The 21,843-nt window shown below is 31.6% G+C and overlaps 1 protein-coding gene and 1 non-coding gene across 3 annotated transcripts in view; one reads left to right on the top strand and one right to left on the bottom strand.

Annotated features, from left to right (window-relative positions):
• LOC118187443 (proton channel OtopLc-like) overlaps positions 1 to 21,843 on the top strand; it is an 87,917-nt gene that overhangs the window by 24,480 nt on the left and 41,594 nt on the right. For both annotated transcript variants that reach the window (XM_035357667.2, XM_035357666.2), the window contains exon 2: positions 16,169 to 16,484. In XM_035357667.2, coding sequence (XP_035213558.1) covers positions 16,171 to 16,484 — 314 coding nt within the window. In that variant the 5' untranslated portion in view covers positions 16,169 to 16,170. The remainder of the gene's footprint in view (positions 1 to 16,168; positions 16,485 to 21,843) is intronic.
• TRNAP-UGG (transfer RNA proline (anticodon UGG)) lies at positions 7,676 to 7,747 on the bottom strand. The gene has a single exon. It is a non-coding gene; the product is annotated as a tRNA-Pro (tRNA).

The following is a 21,843-nucleotide window of genomic DNA, read 5'->3' as shown; positions in this document are numbered from 1 at the left end:
TTTTTACTACTTGTCTAGAAAGAGTAGGTCATGTACATATTGAACTGTGAAATGGTTGTCTGTGTATTTTAAAGAAATTTGACATATTTACCGAATTTAATGCAGCTATATATCACAGCTGATGTTGGATTATGGTATTTCATAACGGCACGATCTCAATATTTTTACTACTGTCGCAGAACACATTTAATTGTGTCCTTTGCCAAATAGTTTTAAGAAAATCCCCGGACATGAATCTAGGAACAGATAGAAAAACAGATGCTGTTAATGTAACATGAGAGATTAAAAAATCGAAAGCTTTACATAAGGAGTTTTCAAGGAGCTGCAGATAAGTTTTCAGCTGGTAGACAAGGATGTGACAACAGCAACAATAATGATGGTTAAAGATGTCATTGCAAGCCAGGAGGGTTTTTCAAATCAGAAATTATTTCTTTCTTACAAAGTTTTCTCATACAGTTCCACTATCGGGCTCTACAATAGCTATTTATTAATTACCTACATTATGTAATAAAAAAACATTAAAAAATATTTAAGTAGCGACCCTCTGGTGGTCTGAAAGGAACTAGGATGCCAAGTCACGTTGATAGGCTATTTTGTAGATTCAACTGAAACTATGTCTTATTTCAATAGCATATGAAGTTGGATGACAGGTCAAACAAATAAGTTTAATCAATCAAGAATAAGCACTTGCGAAAACAAAGAAGAAATGTAAGACTTAACTGCGGAAGAAATATATACTTCCTCTGTCAAAGAATAAGCTTTATTTATTTTGTATTACGTCACAATTCCAGTGATAAGAGAAGAAGATGAGGTAAGAAACGCTTAATTTATAGCTAATGTTAAACAGCTAACCGCTCTATTTTATCTTCATGCCTGATTTCTCTTCTGCCTAGATACAGAAGAAGTAGCTAGAGAATAAATCAGACTTTAAAAGCAGTATCCTATAGAAAGCTTCTAGAAAGAGCTCCTTCATCTTCTTTCCCTTCATTCCTATCTTAATTTAATATCGAGCAGTTAAAAAGCTGAATCCGAGCAGCAAGTAGTAACTTCTTTAAAAAAATGTGTTTCGTTTATTTTTTCTCCTCTTATATACAGCATTGACCCTCATAATGTCAGATAACGGCATTCATTTTCGATTTTCTGTTTAGTTTACGAGAAGAATAATAGTCTAGTCTAGAGGTTTTCAACTTGTGGTACGCAAGAGAAAAATAGGTGGTACGCAAAGAAAAGGTATTTTTAACTATTAAATTCAAAAATCTCGTGAAGGAAAAGAAAAATTGATAGAAATTTTCTGTGATCGAGCTCGAACTGAAGATTTCAAAAATAATATACTTGTTAACTTTTGTCTGAACCGAAAAATAAATTTAAAGGCATTTCAAATCAAGCTATGAAATTTTTATTGCCTTTTTGCACAACCTATATGTGTGAATAAGGATTTTTTCCGTGTTATATTTTAAAATTAAATACAGAACAAAATTAAAAGTGGATCCTAATTTGCGGTCAAAACTAAGTGAAATAAAACCAGACACAAAGAAATTTTTCTCTCTTAAACAGGCTCAAATTTTGCACTAAATTTTAGAATTAAAGTATTATAACTTAAATTTTGATAATAAAACCATAAGCCATTTTTAATCTAATATATTTTTTATGTATGCATATTTAATATAAATAGCCGACAGGTTCTGCAAATGGCAAAATATATTTATTTTAATATTTTTATTGATAAATTTAAAAATAATCATTATAAAATATAGCGGTAGTACTTAAGTTTTTCAGTTTTTATTTAGATGGTACGCGTTAGTCGAAAGATTGAAAACCGCTGTTCTAAGCCAAAAGTCTTCAAACTTGGTTGACTAGAGCAACCATAAACTCGTTCGTTGATTCTCGGAAACCTGTGAAACTATAATTCTTTAGAAACCCTTACCATACTCAGGAAAGCAATTATAAAAAAAGCATTGAAAATATATATCAATTTTATGTAAATTTTGCACAGTAAAAAAAATTATTACTTAGTTGATTTATTAGCCTATTTTTGGTATCGGGAAACTGCAGAAATCCGCAGTGCTCTCGACCGCATTCGGACTCCGAACCTCTCGAACACGTGTCGATCGGACTTGTAGTTACACTACGAAGGGATGCGTAAAGCAAGCAAAAAAATACCTTACAACTTCAGAGATTATATTGGTAATCCATCACTTGAACAAATACGAATAATTTTCTCTTCTTATAAAAGCGAATAAATACTACTGAAAAATACTTTTTGGTTTGTAATAGTTCATCTAGGGTTTTACTCAGGAGGAGAAAAGCCTATTTAGAAATGGTTCACACCGAAAAACAAATCTCCAAAATGTTTGCTTTGATATAATCAAGTGGTAAAACAAGTACTCTTCACTTGCATCAAAATGTAGAACAAAAGGAGATTTGAATATTAAAAAGATTTTGATTCTTTCTTTTTTTCAAGTTCTTAGTTAAGCACATAAGATTTAATATTCATTAAAAAACAACATTATTTTAAATAATGCAATCCGCGTTATTTTAGGCGCATGAATTTTAAGAAATGTTTACCGGCATTATTTTAAGCAGTCATTTATGTAGATGTTATTGTTCTCCTGTTGCTACTAGTAATTAATGCCTCATCTGTAAGTATTCACTTGTCAATAGGGATATGAATAACGAGTTTCACTTTCATCTTCTTTTAATGAATATAATTTTCTCTTTGCTTTAGAACATTACAGAAATTCAACATGTTTTATTCAGGTGCACATTTAAATAGTACAAAATATAAGGTTCAATTTACATCAGCTCTCTAAAAAGCAAAGACAGGTCAGAAACAATGTCTATATTTCTTTGCCTTTTAGTTTCAGCGGGGGATGAGAAATGGGTACTCTAGCCCAAGGTTTCTTAAACTTTTTTTTCTGTCGCGACCCCTTTTTATCACTGAGATTTTTTCGCGACCCCCAGGACCACATAATATTTGCAAAAATTTTCTGGGACTCCATGAGTATTGCGCAAATCTGACACACGCTTGAGTGAAAATGTTAATGTTTTCACTTGTACTGTAATATAATATTGCAGTTTTAGGTCAACTTTAATTTTTAATTTTAAGACATTAAACAATGTGAAAATTTTAAATAAGTAACAGGCGACATGACAGCGTCACGTGCAAAGCAAGGAGAATGAACATTTATATTATAAAAAAAATGGGTCGAAACGTTTTCGTTTTTTGATTTATCTATATTGTCTTATCTTTACCTGTTTTCAGATACATTGCGTACAAATATTTAGTAATTGTAAAATTATTATAATAAGTTATAGAAATATCAAAACTGCTAACATTTTTGGCTACCCTCTGTTTAAGAAACCCTGCTCTAGCCTAATGTCGAACGTCGAAAAACTGTGTCTCACGTCACAAAGCCTGCTCCCATCTACTTCAGAAGAAGGACCTCATCCCGAAAAGGTTTTGTTATTCGTATGGTGAGATTTGAAGGAAATAATTCCTTGAATTCTCTAATTTGCTTCCACGTAACTAAACCATTTTTGACTCAGTCTGCCCCTAACAATTGGGCAGACTGAGTCAAAAATTGATACGGAAGCAGCCAGAACTTGCCAGTCTCACACTATCATTGAAGATTATAACTCCAGACATCATGCTAGTTTAATGACTCAGAATTAAACTACTCGACTTGGGATGTTAAATTTTACCATATCCTCAAACTTTTCTCCTCCAAACTAGTGAGTTTTCTTATCGTTGCAGAATCTCTTGGTCATTCAAACCTTGGATGATGCGCAAGATTTCAAGACTTTTTTGTTTAAATCAGACCACTTGTTTCGTCGAGGGAATAATCTACTGCAAAGCAGATGGCAAGACATTATACTAAATTATAGCAATGACATAAATGTGCGTTTATTCGCTTTTCTTTCTTGGAACCACTTGAGAAGCAGGACGAACTTTTATATCAACTGAATAAAAGACCTAAAATACCAAAAGAAACAGATTCGCTTTAAGGCACTTTAACTTACTGGATTAAATTAACTAAACATTTTGGCAAACTCTGAGATCTCTTTAGAGGGAGTCTTCAAAAACAATATATGAATGTTTGTATGAAGTGAATTATACAAATGTCAAACTAGCCATTACGTCTCCAAAACAGACAAAAATACTTTGATACTAGCCAAAACACAAATAATGCTATAAAAATAAATGGGAAAAGCTAGATTTTCTAGACACTATTCGTGTATAAATTGATAGAGATAGTTCAGGATCGCGACTGGAGTTTCATAAATCTACATTCTACCTGGTGTTAATAACCTGGTTGTTATTGGTATCATGAACTGAAGTTGTACGTCATCTACCGAGCTCACAAACTCTATTTGTCTACGCAAAGCAATGAGGTTTACAGAAATACTTTAAAGCACTTTGCACTCCTATATATTGGGGAGGAGTATATTAATGAGCCATTTCTATTTCACGCTCCTTGTCATAGATCTCTGTTTGTTATACAGAATACAGTATTCACTGATATTATTCAGTACTCAGTGTCATTGTACAATTACTCAGTGCTGTACTCTGTAAACATCACTGAGTGACCGTCAAACTGAATCTTAATCCTATCGAAAACCGTTGAAACAGTTTATAAAATGAGTTTATGAAATGAAGATAAGCGTTTGGCCAAAGGAAAATTCCTAATATTATATTATACAAAGTTAGTACTTACAAAGTTAGTACTTTGAAACCTAATATAATATATACTAGTTCATGAATGCTACAAGTAGACAAAACCATATATTTATTGTAATGATCTAATGTTTGTGTGTTGAAAACTTAGTAATCTAGCATTTCTGTAGTAACATTATTTTCACGAATATAGTAGTTTTCTGTACAGTGAAATTTACGTTTTATTCTAAAACATAATTGTTTTCGCATTGCTATTTACGAAACGTATTTTAAATAACACATATATTTGATATCAAATAATTAACGATTAAAATTTTTCTTTGAGTTAATTCTGAAGGTTGTCTGATATGGATAGCAAATGACTGTATTGGCTTACCAGTAGCCGAGCGGTAAAGTCGCTGAACACTAGTAGTGGGGCCGAAGATTCGAATCCTGGCGAACGGGCTGGCTGCATATGCGTTTCCGTAGTTCTCCCCACGTGAAACGAGGATACGAGCCAGTTTCCCTAGTAAGTTCACAGGGCATCCCGTCCTTTGGCGGATACCACTGTGTGCGTCGCTGTAATAATTTTTTTTTTTTAAAGAGCTGTATTTATATCTGCTAGAAAATCGTTTTATTTAGACTATTAAACTTACATCATGGAAATAATATCAGTTTAGTAGATAAAGAATCCAGCAAGAATATGAATCATTTATATAACCTTAGAAAAAAATGATATCATCACCAGCATTTCTAATGACTCTAGATGTAAAACCATCACGAATTTTCATCAGCTCTGAACATGAAGTAAAGCTTTTAAAGAAAGTTAATATTACTCATATGTGAAATACGGATGCATATGAATGAATGAGCTTTATTGGTAAATCATGAAATTTCAGATTTTAGATATCTTTTTCAAATTTAACATGCTTAAGACGCTTGCTAAATCTCTAGAAGAATATTAGTTTTCTCCTTTACAAAGGGAAATCCAGATTTAGAAAAATAATTATTAAAATCTGTCGTAAGCATTAAATCAGCTTATTAAATTTAAATTTCTAATTTAATTCCCTTACCATGCACTTCTATTTTTAAAGTTGATATTATAAGGTATTTTCACCCTCCCTTTCCGCATGCCGTCGTGGTGTAACTGGAAGCCAGCTTTACGCGTATTCCGGAGGTCCGGAATTCGCATTCCGGCGAGGGTACTGCGGATTTCTTCAGTTTTCTGACATCCAAAAAAAAAATCTTTTTAAAACTCTCTACAATACCATTAACCTCTTTACGCTTTTGTGAAACTAAATGACTCGAATATTTCCAACTTCTCCTAAAATAAAAAATTTGTTAAAATCTTTACTAATGAATAAGTTAAAAGTCATAGGATGTTTTAGCTTCTTTTTATATTTATCGCAGCTCTACAAGTGCTGGTTTGAACGGTAAAAGTGGTTGGTCTCATGAATACATAGATGTAGAGAGTTGTGTCTTGAAAAACTGAGAAAGGGTGCGAAACAAATCTTATCAATAAATCATTTTATAATACTGAATTACGTTTTCTAGTGTCTTAAGATAATCTCTTGCTTTGTTTTTAAATCAATCATAGTATATCATAGTATAGTTTTTAAATCAATCATAATCAATCATAGTAATCCTTCATACTAAACGCTTCATTTTGGAGTAGTGATTATCCATTTTAAAATGCGAAATTTTGTCTTTTAAAATGCAAATTGGTAAACATAAGTCTCTGACTGCATCAGATATTTATCTTTTAACTTTCATGTCTACGGAAAATAATTTTGACTTGAAAAAACTTTACATTAACATATTATTTAATCTTTATTTATTCTGCTAAATACCTCTTGCTGATAAAGTACTGTTACTTGAATATTGAATACCTCAGAACAATATATGCATATACTTCCAAATTTCACAGTAGAACATTTCGCCGTAAAAAAAAAAAAAAAAAAAAAAAAAAAAAAAAAAAAGATCTAGAGAATATTTTTACTGCTACTGTTACTGTCACGGAACTGTTAACCTGCCAGAAAATTTTACTCTTTACTCGTGTTTTTCTTTAAGATTTACTCGTATTCCTCTTTAAGATTAGTACAAGCAGATCTTTAAAGTTTCTCCAAGCAGTCACTCCTAAAAGTAACTTCTTTGTAATCAGCAAGCCTTCGTCTGTTTTGTTGTAATCAACAACCTTACCTCTCTTTCAGATGGAAAGAAGATTTGCAGATCGCTCAAAATGATAAAATTATATGTGAAAAATAATTGAATCTGAAGACAGAAAGAACTGCAGCTGAGTTCTACAGTTAAGAATGCTTTATTAAGAGAGTTTTCTCCACGTGTAGCAATTTTCCCTTATTATGTTCTCCATAGAGGCATCCCTTTCCTTAAGCAGATTTAGTTAATCCAATCCATAGCTGAGAAGTTAAACATAAAGGCCTAGATCTTTTTAAAAAACAAAAATTTTAATTTATTATTAAAATATTTATTGATAGAGAGGCATATCTCAGATAAATCGAATAAGCATACTATTGAGTTCAGCGATAAGGTTTAATTTATATTAATTTTATTTATATGGCATTTTTCAATATCTTGATTGAAATGCTTTAGAAAAAAATTAGAAATGTTTCAGTAAAAACTAGAAATAGATTATCCCATCTTACTGATTATTTTAATATACTCAAATGCGATGAAAAAAAGGTTTTCTTTTCTTTTAAACTAAGTAATTTTTTGTAAGCTTAACTATTAATCTTACTCCAGTTTATTGCATATTTATTTATTTAATCATATTATTTAAACCCATTTCAATTTTTGGGATCAATTACTCTTGTTTTCCATACAAATGATAATTATGAACTTTTTTAAATAAAAACATATTTTTTAATTAAAATGAGTATTTAACAAATAAATTTCATTTACCAAAATTGTCATTAATTTAACTTTTTTTGTATGGAAATTGCGTTCATTATTTCCCATTTAAGTTTAGAAAAACTACAAACTTCAAAAAGGGCACCGACAGTAGGGCTCGGCCGGGATTTGAACCCGGGACCTCTCGCACCCAAAGCGAGAATCATACCCCTAGACCACCGAGCCACGTTAGCTAGAGGCTGTTCTACGCTTATGTATAAAAGCGAAGTGTTTACATACTATCTTACGTCAGCAACTGAAATATGTGGGTCATGCATTTTCGAAGAAAGACGGTAAATGTTCCAGACAAGTTTTTCTACCATTTTTTCCCACCTTTTGAGAGCCATCGCAACTGCAAAAACTGAATTTCAGTCCAGTAGACATAAAAATGTTTTAAATTACACTGGCATAAATATTTAATGTCTTTAACGCTATACAAAAAATAAAATAATTAAAGAAGTTTGTAATAAAGAAAGAAAGAAATAATAATAAAAAAATATTTACTATCTAATATTCCAACAGGAGAATACTTGGAAAGGAATTTTAATTCTGTGATTAAACAGACCATTAAGTCAATATTTTAAAATGAAGTAATTAATTAGAAAGTTAATGTAAAACCTTTTCTATGTAAACTGTGTCCTGAAATAATTAATACAGATAAAAATTCATAGAAATTTTATAAAAAGTTTATTTAATATTTACTACTATAATTAACTATCTAAATAACATAACTAGCTATTTTATTTACTAAGTAATACGTTATAATAATTTTAAATGAATAAAAAGTTCCTTAATTACAGTTATTTATCAACTTTTTTCCATCAGCTAACTAATTTCTTAATATGCTTAACAATGATACTAATTAAAAGAACTGATTTTGTTATTTATTCTTAAATTAACATATACATCAAATATAACAGTTTTGTCTGAGTTTCACTTAACTAGTAAAAAAACTACTTGAATTGAGACCCAGTTTCTTTTAGGCATACCTGTTGCTGTTTTCTTTCATTTTCTCCGCCAATCCATCGCTTTAAACGAAGATAATCCTCGCACATTTTGTGGTAATCTACCTGTCTTACCAGTTTATCTACCTATCCGTGACTTCAAATGAGTTAGTCAATTGGAGGAATATTTTCTCTTTTTTAAATGAGACTGAAATTGACAATCACCCTCCGGAATAAACATATTTTTATATATTTGATATTTTTATATATTTTATATATTTGACAATCACTCTCCGGAATAAACATATTTTTATATATTTGATATTTTTATATATTTTATATATTTGACAATCACCCTCCGGAATAAACATACTTAATATTTTATAGACTTATAATGTCTTTACCATTGTATATTCTCGATCGGAATTCTAAAGTCAAAAGAAATCTCTCACCTTTCCTATCTTCCTGGTGGCCGAGACGATTCCATTCTATTCTGAAAGAAATCCTAATTCAAAGATTCTTCAAAATAATTTACACCGCCACTTCTAGTAAATATAAAGGGAGAATATATTACATTTATATACAATAATTAGATTACGTTTACATGAACAGTACGCACTTTCCTTCATACAATCTTTCTAGATCAATGCAAATCAGAGTTCAATTTACGTTTTTGTTAAAATTATTCTAGAGTTTAGATGTAAGAGTTTTACTTTATTGAACAGCATTTAAGAATGTTCGTTCCCCTTTTAGCCTGCACTGTGGGAAAAAACTGAAGAAGCTGTAGTAAGTTTTTTAAGTTGTGAAGATCAGTTACTTTTCTTTATCCTTTTTGAAAATTAGTAACAAACCTTTTATGCACTACATTAATATCTAACTAACTTAATTTTCAAGTCTACCTTCCTATTTATGCAAAAAATAGCACTCAGTTACCACAGATGGTCATCAGATAAATCAAACGAAAGCAGGTTTAGCCTAAGAGCATGAATGTTTAGCTGCAGATTTAAGAGACAAATTTAAAACTGCTCTGGTAAACTAAGTTTAATGCAATGTAGCACCGATATTGCTAGTAATTAATGTATGGCTAATACCTTAGATACTAGCCAGTTTCTCTCAGAAAGTACTCCAGAAGAAAGTCTCAGAAAATATTCTTCCTTAGTGTACTTTGTCGTAATCTAATGAACTCAAAATATCTAATACCAGGGAGGTATTACTACATAAAGCATGAACTAATAAGTAAAGCATTAGATATAATGTATAACTTAAGTAGTTCTGATGCGTAGTAGTACCAAGGACATATGATCAAGGTAGTTAGCATACGTAATGCTCATCTCAGTATAGGTACGCCCATCACTACTATTCCTCTGTGTAGCTTTACATGTTACTGATATTCCTATACATATATGATGGTGCATCAGCTTAACGTGGTTCAGAAATTTAAGCTATATCACGAGTGAGAAGCCTTGATCCATTATATTTAAACACATTTTAAGGTACAGCTTCTCTAAAATGGGATTGGCGCATTAGGGTAGGTATGTTTGATTGAGATTTATAATGCAAGGTTTCAATATAGTACCCCTGCTCTGTGCTATATACGTTCGATATGCATCGATTGAACGTTATCAATGAACTGAATATAAAATTAGAAAATGTCTGCAGACTTTTATAATACCTAATTAATGATATGTGATACATTTCTTGAAATCTCATTCTCTATCAGAACAGTGATAAATTAATCAATAGTGTTGTTATTATACCGCAATCTGCTTTTCTTGAATTATGGTACAGCTGTGTCTGTCCTGAATGTGTATATAATGAGTATTACTTTCTTATAAATGGTAACTCAAAAATATAAAGACAAGTAGAGGAGACCGAAATAAGCAGATTTTGAAATTAAATGTTTACGCGGAAATGGCACGTTGACGTAGTTCAGGACGCTTGTTGAGAGTTAGATAATAGCGTTCTGTTGGTTTATATCGTCATTTCCCATGCATCTATTTATTGGCTCATCTATTTTATAGCAGCTGTCCAAAGGAAGTACTTAGGAATCGATCTCTGTACTTCTTTTGAATAGCTGTTCTGTTTTAACAAGTTCCATACGGAAAATGTATGCTGATGACACTTCGGAATCATGTAGAGATACATACAGCTCGAAATTCGCAAGAAGGATGAATATTTACGCCAGTAGAACGGTTTTACCTAACGCCCTACTTGTAGTGCCCTATTCAGTGCTGCGGAACACGATAAACAATATATAGCTACCTAACGCCAAACAGCGCTGTGTATCATCTCAGCGTGCAATTTCCGTAAAAGTATTCTACTCGTATTACAAAATCTTCTTATTTCTGTCCTCTCTAACTTGCCTTTAAATTTTTGTCAGGTATTTTTGAATAACCCTGTATTAACGATTATAAGAATTATTGCAAATTTCTTGCATATGCATAATTTGCATTGCATTAGCTGCTGTGTAAGTATAGTATCTAAATATAACAGTTAAAAATAAATAGAACTATACAAGTAAGTAATGAATATATATGCATATTTTATGTAAGTATCTGGGAAACTCAACATTCGCGTACGATGCGTGACTGTTGTGTCACAATTCTTTATGATGCAAAATAGAGATATTTTTAATTATTTGTTTCAAAATAAATTTCACAGCTTTTCTGTGTGTTTGAGTTTACTTTGCACGTTCACATCGAGAGTAATTGTCCGGCGACGTGCCTTGAAATTTATATCTTTTAAACGAAATAAGTATAATGAACGAAATGCAGTTTTTCTGCTTTTAGTCTTGACGTGATTAATATTGCACAGCACTCCGTGTTCTTTACAAATCGTATTTGCATGTCTGTGATCTGTTAAATATACGTTCCCGTCTAACGCTAGCAGTTTATTTAGTTGTTTTTATTATTTCTGATTAATTTTATCTTATAATAATTCTATTTTTCTTTGCACACTTTCATAAAATAATCGTAAATATCTTTATGTGTTTTATCACGAAAAAAAAATTACTTTTCATCTACTAATAAGATAGTAGTAAAATACATGCAATTAAAATTGTATGTCAGCTTCTTTAAGCTATTTTCATCAATGACACTGGTTAAAAAATGTTTTCTTCACAAAAGAAGTAAGTGAAGGTGTCTTATGTATTCCTCTAGTTCTGATTTTATATCTTCTATCAGAGATTGTTGAACGTTTTCGCGTAATGTCACACTGTTTGATTATTTTTGGGTAATATCATTTGTTGACATCATTTGGTAATTTAGGTTAAAATAACACGTCGAATAATGATTACTGGAGAAGTCAAACAACTAAATTCAGCGTAATATTTTCAAATTTTTCTGATTTTTGTTGTTTGACTTCTCCAATAATCATTTAATAATATAAATAATTCGTTATAACAATATAGGTATGTCGCAGTTTAAATAATATTTACTGTTATATTGGAGTTTAAATTATAGAAAAAGTTAATTCTGTTTTATGAGCGTTTTCTACATACTTATTTTCAATTTTTAAACTCCTTTTCCAGTTGTCAATTAACAGTTACACAAATCGGGCCCGTCGAAAAATTAAAATACGAACAATGATTTTAGTACATTTCATACTGAGTTTCGCTTGAGTAATTTGGTATATAAGGATTTAATAATTTAGTATATTGTTACATCTTTTAAAGAACATTAATAAAATAATTTAATTATCTTAATTCTTTCTGCTATATTTTTTAATGTTTAAAGCTTAGCTAATATGTTGCGAATGTAAAAGGAACGTATGCAAATTTGAAAGACTTCATATAAAAATCCTGATATAAAAAATACAAGTTAAATGATTGTGGTGATTTAAAGTTGTAAGATTTTCATGCTTATTAACTCATTATCTTATTATTTTATCTTTAGTGGCACTCCTGGCATTTCTATCTTTAGTGGCATCCTGGTCAACTTTCACGAGGATGCAATTTAATTAATGTGTATATAAGAACAGAATTCTTCATGTCAGGGAGTGAGCTATTGACAGCCACGCTGGCATACGTGCTCAGCTTTAAGAATTATATAAATCGGCTTTAGCCTATTGCTAGCCGTGATCCTCACACATTTAGAAGCCTGAGCCAAAGCTTAACTGAAGTTTTCCTTATGAATTTCAAGCACTAATTACTTAAATTTTACTTTAATATTTTATCTTTATTTAAATACTAGAAGCAGCGGTGAATGATTTTGTAAGGCATGAGCCATGCATGTGTTAAGTTAAAGTTTAAAGTAAAAAGTCTCTTTTAAATTTTCATATGAGTTATAGTGGTTTCACTAAGACAAAGCGACAATTTGCTTATCGGTTTACCATGGCACCTAATTTATTGTAGCCATTCTAAGGAGTCCATACAAAGTAATCGCTTTCCTCAATGAACTTCTGCTGGGCTACTTAAAATACTGCTGTTCCTTTAGCAAATAAGAAAAAAAAAACTATTAAACTGAGACACATCGGCGAAGTTCAGCATCATTAACTTCATGAAAGTTTAATGTCATCAGCCAAGCAGATATGGATTCCCCCCAAAATGTAGCTTCCTTCACTGCACATTTACGCTATAGATTATGAAGAAATTTGTTCAAAGTAATGGATACAAATGGGTCTAAGACCCATATACCTGAGAAATAATTATTCAGTTTAAGTGATGATAAAATCAAAGAATGTATTTTTATGGAATTATAAATTAAAAAATTATTTTCAGATACGAAATTTTATCCGCAGTTGAGCTCGAGAATGCTGCATAAGATTCAAGAACATTTTCTAAAATTTTCGTTGGAAATGCAGGGAAGAAAGCTATAAAATATTCAGTTGGAAATTTGTGAAAGAAATGAGCGTTTTCATCCAAAATATTTAGTTCTAAGAAAGAATGTCAAAACGTTTTAAGTACTAGTATGCTTGCTGACTTCTGCCGTATAAATACGTGAGATGTTCCTCAGTCCCAGTGGAGCAGCAAGTTGTATACTACCAGCTTTCAGATGAATTCTTTTCTCGATGCATGTAGAAATTTACGATTATGGACTAAATATTAATAATATGCATTTTTACATGATGAGAAAAGTACGATTAAATACTTGAATTAGACACCAAAATAGAGTCGAACTCGGGCATTTTGGTTTATGTGACAAAGGGGACATAAAAATGTTATTTACTCTTATTAGAAAGAATTAGTGTATGTAATCCTTAAATTGTTGATTTGATTAAATACACTTTAATTTTGCCTCTCTCATTAAACTTTCGTTACAGTTTGTCAAATTAACGTACTGCTCTCATTAAACTTTTGCTACAGTTTGTCAAATAAACGTAGTAGAAACAATAAATTATCAGATTTTTTTTTTTAAGATTTACTTGTTTAAGAAGAAATAAAAGCAACCATCTCCCAGATATAATTTGTATAATATATATATTAAAAATCATTTTTCTGATTTACTTTGTGTAATATGAAATAAAATACGTCATCTCTCAGGTTATTAAGGTGAATGACATTGGGTGGTTTTGTGTTTTTATCAGTTACTTTATGAATGCCTACATAGTTAAATTACAAACATTTGTAGTTTTCGGGAGGTTTGGTAACTATCTCACACCAGTTAAGCCCTATTGACCGGACAGGAGTGCTACATAATATTAATCGCGGATATTTGATCAGTATCAAATAATATCTAGAAATGACATTGTTTACAAAACTGATATTTTCATATGTTAAAAAATCATTAAATTTGATTTATAGAGAAATTATAAAACCCATGCAACTGCCTTTTTATCAGTACCTGACCGATTTTCCCTAAACGAAAAGTCTTGTGATTAAATATCATAGCAGTATAATCTGCTAAACAATGGATGTGACTCTTTCTCAAAGTACTGAAATTTGGCCTCAAAACTACTACAATTGTATTATTGCATATTGCTAGTATGACTATAATATGAGTAAGATCAAATGTTTTTGGAAATGTTTTATCATATTATATACTGTTTCGTTTTAACCTTCTAAATACATAAATAATTTTGTATGGAAATATAAGTATTTCTAAATAACGAGTGTCCAAAAAAATGATAGAATTAGAGTTGGTTCCACACTAGTGAAACGTTACGCGAAGGCAATATACGCTGAAATATTTTTGTTGCTAAAAGATAATACAGACTTTAAACTCTGCAGTATTTTTACAGGTGTGTAAATGACTGATACAACTCACACTCTAACGTTCAGCTCTGGTACCCACTTTGGCACAAAACAGCATTCAAACAGCAACAGCTATAAAAGTTTATGCTTGCAACTCTTGCAATGATTCTTTGCTTCGGATAGACAACGTTAAAAAAATTTAAGGTATAAATTTGTGTTTTTAAAATATTTCAGAAACGATGGGATTAGAACTGGGTTTTATGGAGACTAAAATCAGCCCTCCAGATAGTCAACTGGGTACCACATCTTACATAAACTCTGAAAAGTATAATGAGCTGTATTTCAAACATTCTTTAAAGTATTAAACTTGTATACATCACACTTTTGACTCCCAACCGGTATAGTGGTTAGTGTTGCTGACTGCCGTACCGAAGGACCCGTGTTCGAATCCCAGAGAAGGCATGGATGTTTGTAAATTTATAGTTTCCGTGCGGCATGGGGGCACTCTAAGTATGCGGCTAGCCGAAAGTCTTCTCAAGAGATTGGTGGTAGAGGAAGAGGGGTGGGAGAATCCTCTCGTACCCGTCTCCCGGCGTGCTATACATCAAAATTAGGGGCTGAATTGAGCTAAGTCACACTGTCACGGCTAAGGTGCTGAAGGCTGTTGCCAATGACAAGCGTAAACTTGTTCTCCTCGCCACGAGGAATTTCGTGGGCTTCGGCTGACTATAGATCAGATAAATGAGCATTAATAAACAATAACAGCAAAAACAGACTCTCGATTAACTATGGGACCGGACGTTAGCCTCGTAAATGAATGGTTGGCTAATACGGAAAAGTATACAAAATAACATTTATGAGTTGTAAACTAAATTTAAAAGACTATATATAAATAAATATCCATTAAAATTTATTTAATTAAGATAAAATATCAACAGTTCTTATTTGGATGTTCTGATTTTAATTCTCGTTTTAAAGCAAACACCTCTTTTTTATAAATATTAAGTTTGTATGTGTTTTGTTTTGCTGTTTGATATATTTCATTATTCATTTCAATGACTGACACATCTCTTCTCACTTCACCGAATTCATTATTTCAAATTAACTTAAATTAAAGAAATAACTAGAATTAGCGAAAATATACACAAGAAGGGACTGGAATTTAAAAGGGTCAGATAAACAACCAATTACTGAAGTATAAGTTTCAGATGTTTCTAAGCTAATATTAGCAGTATTCTTATATAACTATTTTTGTTTATTTGGTTGAAGTAATGTTTTTGCATAGAACTATCAACGAAGCATTGTTTTATGAAGAAAAAAGGTTTTAAGAAAACAGACGGTTAAAGTGAGAGCGGTTAAGAGGGAGTCTACAATATTCAGTTATCTGCTATGAAACATTCCTTTCATTAATATAACCTCAGAAATTCCAAATGGTTTCCATTTTACAGATATTTTACTTTTTTTCTGTATGTATTTTGTTATATGCTATTTTATTTTAATACTGTTATTTTATAAGAAACTTTTTTCCGTTAGGTATGGTAAAGAGTCACAGCGAAATGGATAATTCAAATAATGAGGTACCAAACAATAATGTCAAGCTCCTAGCATATCAGCGTGCCAACACTAAGGAAGCAACACCTCCTTTGGCTACCGAAGAACCACCACCAACTCCGCCTCCACCATTACCCCCTCCACCTCTATCTCTCTGTCCACCACCAAGACCTACTGAGACGCGCCCTTTAACAAATACTTCATTGCCAGAAGACAGTTCTCATGAAGAACCCAGTGAAAATGCTACTTTAAATACAAAGAGCAATGATGACACTTTACTTGTCAAGGACAGTACAAGGTATTCTTTTGATTCATATTCATTATATTGTTACGGATTTGGTATTTAATTAGTTAATGTTGGTAGATTTATAAATTAAATTGTTTTATTCCCCGTGCAGTGCAGCGCGTGACGAATATTAGGAGAAAGCTAAGTCGGAAAATTAAAAATACAAGAGCACGTGCATTTAACATTTAATAAATAAATATCTCTTTTTGAGTTCAAGAAAATACCAGGAAATTCTCGCGCATTTAAAAAGCTTATACAAGCGGCATGAAAACCTCTCAATTCGTTAGTTAGTTGTTTTAAGAGTTTGTTTAGAAAACTGCTCTCGTTGACTGTAGCGAATTCGCGAATTAGCTTTCTCTAGCTGTTTTGAATTAAGTTCTGTTGAACGTTTGAGTAGTTAAAAGATAACTATTGTGAGATATTGTAATACTGAACGAATATCTGAGGAAATTTAAGCATTTATTTTATTTGTGATAATAATAAATTTTGTTCATTTTTTCATTGGACTTGTGCATTCAATTCATAATGAACCTTACGTACGCAACAATATTTTAGAAATAAAATTATAAAATATGGTTGATATCCAGAATGTACTACGATGATCAGCGATGCACAATTATGGTAGAAATTCCTCTTTAAGCAAATTTAAGTTACATTTGTTGACATTTTTAAAACATCCAAATCAGTTTTCATTACTAAAGTACATTAAAAATCACAAATTGAAGGAACAATTTATTCTTATATACTAAGTAATTAAGTGTTAGGCATGTTTTATTAATATTAAATTGTAGGATGTAGCTGCTAAGTTGTATATTTTATTACTGCCGAGTATATTAAGATTATGGCAAAACACACAGGGCTATCTACCTAAGGGGGTGTCTTCGTGGAGGACATCCTGAAGAAAACTGGCTCGTATACAAGTTACACATGGGGGAAAACACATATGCAGCTAGCCCGTTCGTGGGATTCGAACCGCGGACCGAACTCCCCAGTGTTTAGACACACTTTATCGCTCGGCCGCTGGTGGGCTTATTACTGCCGAAATTAGGGCTTCTTAATCAAACGTAACCCTGTAGCTTTATCTTTTCCAAACTTAATATGTTTAAACAAACATATTCAGTTTAGTAAAGCAAGAAGTATATTGCATTGCAACTGTATTAACTGATAAATGTCGCGTGTACACATCAGAAACGTGACACGCATGCTGAAACTTATTCTAGCTGTCTGATAAACATCTTTATTGCAAATTCTTAGCTAGAAGCCATATGCTTTTTTTAATTTATTGAAAGAAAAATCTTTCTTACAGAATAGTGCATAAAGATATACCTTAAATACATACAACGAATATTCAAGTCAAACCGAGGCCTTTTACTTTCGTAAGCAAAATTTATAGCCTGCTTCAAAACAATTAGTGATTTCTGGAAAAAAAATCAGTTCGCCAATGGAGAATGAACATATGTATTTTCTCACATATATTTATATGGTTCAAGGTTTTGCAATGGTGCCATCATGTGTAAATATCATATTGGGCAGCAGTTTTCAACCGGTGGGGTACGCAAGAGAAAAATAGGTGTTACGCAAATAAACATCTTATTTTTAACTGCTAAATTTAAAAATCTGATAAAAAAGAACAATTGATAGAAATTTCCTGTGATAGAACTGTCACTGAAGATTTCGAAAATGATACGCTTGTTAACTTTTGGTTGAACCCGAAAAAAGAATTTAAATGCATTTCAAATAAAGCTATCAAATGGGCATTGCTTTTCTGCACAACCTGTTTGTGTGAACAATGATTTTTTCCATGTTAAATTTGAAATATAAATGCAGAACAAAATTAAAAGTGGATCCTAATTAACCGCTAAAGCTAAATGAAATAAGAAACTGAACTCTCTTAACCAGACCCAAATTTCACACTAAATTTTAGAATAGTATTAGAACTGAAATTTTTATAATTAAAACGGTAATCAATTTTTAATATAATAGTTTTTTATGTGTACATATTTAATACAAAGAGCCAATAGGTTGTGCAAATGGCAATATAGTATAGATATACATATTTATTTTAATGTATTTCTATGGAGAAACTTAAAAATAATTATTGTAAAATGTAATGGTGGTACTAATGTTTTTCAGTTTTTGTTTAGATGGTACGCAGTAGTTAAAAGTTCGAGAACCGCTGATCTAGGGTATTCGTCAGAGGAATTCGTTGCACACACTTCCACATCCGGTATTTTAATGGCAAGAAGGCGTGTTTCATACCTTTTAGGTAGCCCCTAAGGATATAGTTAATAACGGCAAAATTAAGTGACTGGATTGGCTAGCTAATGTTTCCGTAACACGATATCAATAATCCTGAAATCAACTTTTGAATAATGGCTACGGAGATCCAGCTGTGTGAGCAGTTGATCCATCTTGATGAAACCACCCCTGACGATCGAAGAAAAGAAAGAACGTATCTCGTGTGACGGTGTATTGTTGAGCTTGTGTGCTTCATTTTGCTTCACAGCAGTAATCTGCAACTTCAACTGCCTTATTTTCAAAGCAATGGGGCCAAATGATGTCAAATTTCACAATACAAAAATTCTATGCTGTAGCAATTATTGCGGGTCCAATGCAGCCTACTATCGGCAGATCTACTAATTGATATTAATAATTCTATCATTGTAATGGGGTATTTTATGAACAAATGCTGCATCTCAATGAAATTTACAACAATTCTCACCACAGTGATCGTCGCAATAGCAGTGCCATACAACGAGCATTGTAATTATTCACTTTAGAAAAGAATCGGTTATTAATTACACACTCTTTATGTTTGCTTATTTCAAGTTATTAGTGCAATGTAAATCGTAATTGTATAATGTAAGCTGTAATGAAAAATAATGTACTTTATGCTGAACAAGAAATTATATTTTGATCTCAGAAATGAAACTGTGCATCGCGATGCGCACGGAAACAGTGCTATTGGCACCGAAGGGTCAGTTAAAGGAACTGACTGTAATTACCCTACTTATAATGAAACAAACTTTCTTCACGTAGAGACGGAACTGACATGATGTCACCATGTTCTTTAAATCTATTTTCAGAAAAGGAGTACTTCTTATAGTGAAGTAATTCTTCTTGGAATGAACACATGGCAATATGTAATACGTAATTATTTTTTATCAATGTTTAGAGGATAAGCATAATTGGATTTTAGACTAATCTACGTGTCATGTACATTTATTTATATTAATTTAGCAGTTTCCTAAAAGAATACGCTTATTAGATATTTCCGTTACCTAAGAAAATTTTAAAAACACTTTAGTTTAAAAATCTAATTAATTATTTAGTAAAAAAAGCTTACTCATACTTAGTCCAAAAAGAAAAGCACGAAATCTGGGTAACTGCAATTCCACTGTATTTCAAGATCATTAAACAACTCTGTCGCCTGTGGTTATAGGAACTAGTATAAATTAATGTTTCCTATTCTTCTGAGAAAAAAATAACAGAGTTTAAAATTCTTTAAAGCATTTTGTGCATTTAAAATTGTTTCTGCGAATGACATTATTGGTTCACTGTTACGTAAGCATTTTATAAGTAATTACCTTAGGATTAAAAAGTGGCCGATACGCAGATTTAAGCTAAAAATAAACTTCTGAGTGCGGTAAAAGCTGTTTACTTCCTGACTTGAATTTCGAATCGAGTTTAATTCGGTAGTCTTTAAACAGGTTGTCAACATTAATGTCCTTCCTGTTCTGTCTTCAGATAACACCATTCACGTTATGGCAGTTACTCTAAATTTTATTAACCATTTGTGATGTAAGCTGTATATTTGTTTTTCTTTTCTTGAATTCCATTAAAATAAGTTACTTATACTAGATATTTATGCAAATTTTAAGTTATGAGCAAGTACTTTGTCTTCAAGCGTAGTTATTTGAATATGACAAAGCACACGAGGGCTATCAGCCTAAAACTGCCGTTTCTAGACTGCAACCTACGCTACTGTTAAACAATGTGGGACTATTAACTTTATCTGAAGTAATAATTATTAAAGCGGGGTTGTTCGTCAGCTATTACTGCCAATGATTTTTAACCTTCCAGCATGCTCGCTTGGCAATTTTACATTAGCACGCGCGCGTCGTATTTTTTTTACGAGATCCGTTATTTTACCGTTTTTGGCACGAAAAACGACAGAAATGAGTGAATATTGATAATAAATTTGTTAAGAAATAAAATATTAATCTGATTATTGCAAAGTACAAATGATATCACATTCAAATATAATTAAATTATTTTTAATTTCTTATGTTAGTGAGGTGGAAATGCAATGATGTATTTCATTATAGAAAATTTAAAATTTATTATTTAATAATTATATTTTAAAATCGAAACTAATTTTAATGTTAATCAAAGACAAGTATAGGCAATAAAAAAGGAAAGCACCTTGGTAGGAAAAAAAGTAAGTTTAGCATTACTTGCTTCTGCAAGGAAATTTACTTCTTACTGGTTACAAAAACGCATTTTAAACTAACTTTAATGTTTTTATTTATTTCTAAAAAATAGAAAGGAAAGAAAATAAGGAATGGAAATCGCTATTGTTCTCCCATCCAAAGGTTTCTGTTTCTTCATCAGATAATTCTTGAAGAATATGAGCAAAATCAGCTGGTTGCACATATATTTTGCCATGAAAACAGATATAAAATTTACAGAGCCAAATGTATTCAAATTAAAATAATGCACGGCAACTGATAATACAAAATTACAAAATATTTGAGGAAAAAATATTTTCCGAATTTTAAAACACGGCCACGCGCGTGTCGTAAATTTTATGAAAAAGCTGCCACGTAGCACAAAAGCCCAGTTAAAAAAAAGTCAAATGACTTCCTGTTGGCACATTCCATGATGTGGGGAAGGGTAGAAAAGAAGAATAGAAATGACCTACAAACGTCTCAGCTTCGATATGCGAAAAATGTGCCTTAAAAACTGAATTTGTTGTAAATTTTGCTCATACGCGCGTCCTGCTAAGATTGCTTTCAGCAGACTTAGTTGCGAGTAGTAATTTAAGTGTAAACGTTCGAGTATGAACTCGTGTTGGCCAATAGTTCACTTCTGTGTATTATAGAAGGAGTTAGCTTATTGTGGATTTGTGCTGCAAATAGCTCAGCTCTTCTTTCGTGCATTAGTTTGAACCACAAGGTGTTCCACCACAATGTATAAATTTTTAGTTAGTTTACACTTAAGGTAGTAAGTAAATAAATTTCGAATGGCTACAGAGAAAAATGCTTCATATTACTTAACACAATAATCAGTTTTATCTTCCAGCATTCCCTCCATCTACATTGAGACTGTAATCCTATCGAAGTGTGAAGATCTTAATATCTGGGATTGC

Source organism: Stegodyphus dumicola, chromosome X2, assembly GCF_044657685.1.
Source record: "Stegodyphus dumicola isolate Sdum_Otavi_A_Nest chromosome X2, ASM4465768v1".
NCBI classification, from domain to species: Eukaryota; Metazoa; Arthropoda; class Arachnida; order Araneae; family Eresidae; genus Stegodyphus; species Stegodyphus dumicola.
Note: the sequence above shows the minus strand (reverse complement) of the source record. Positions and strands in the feature narration are given on the sequence as shown.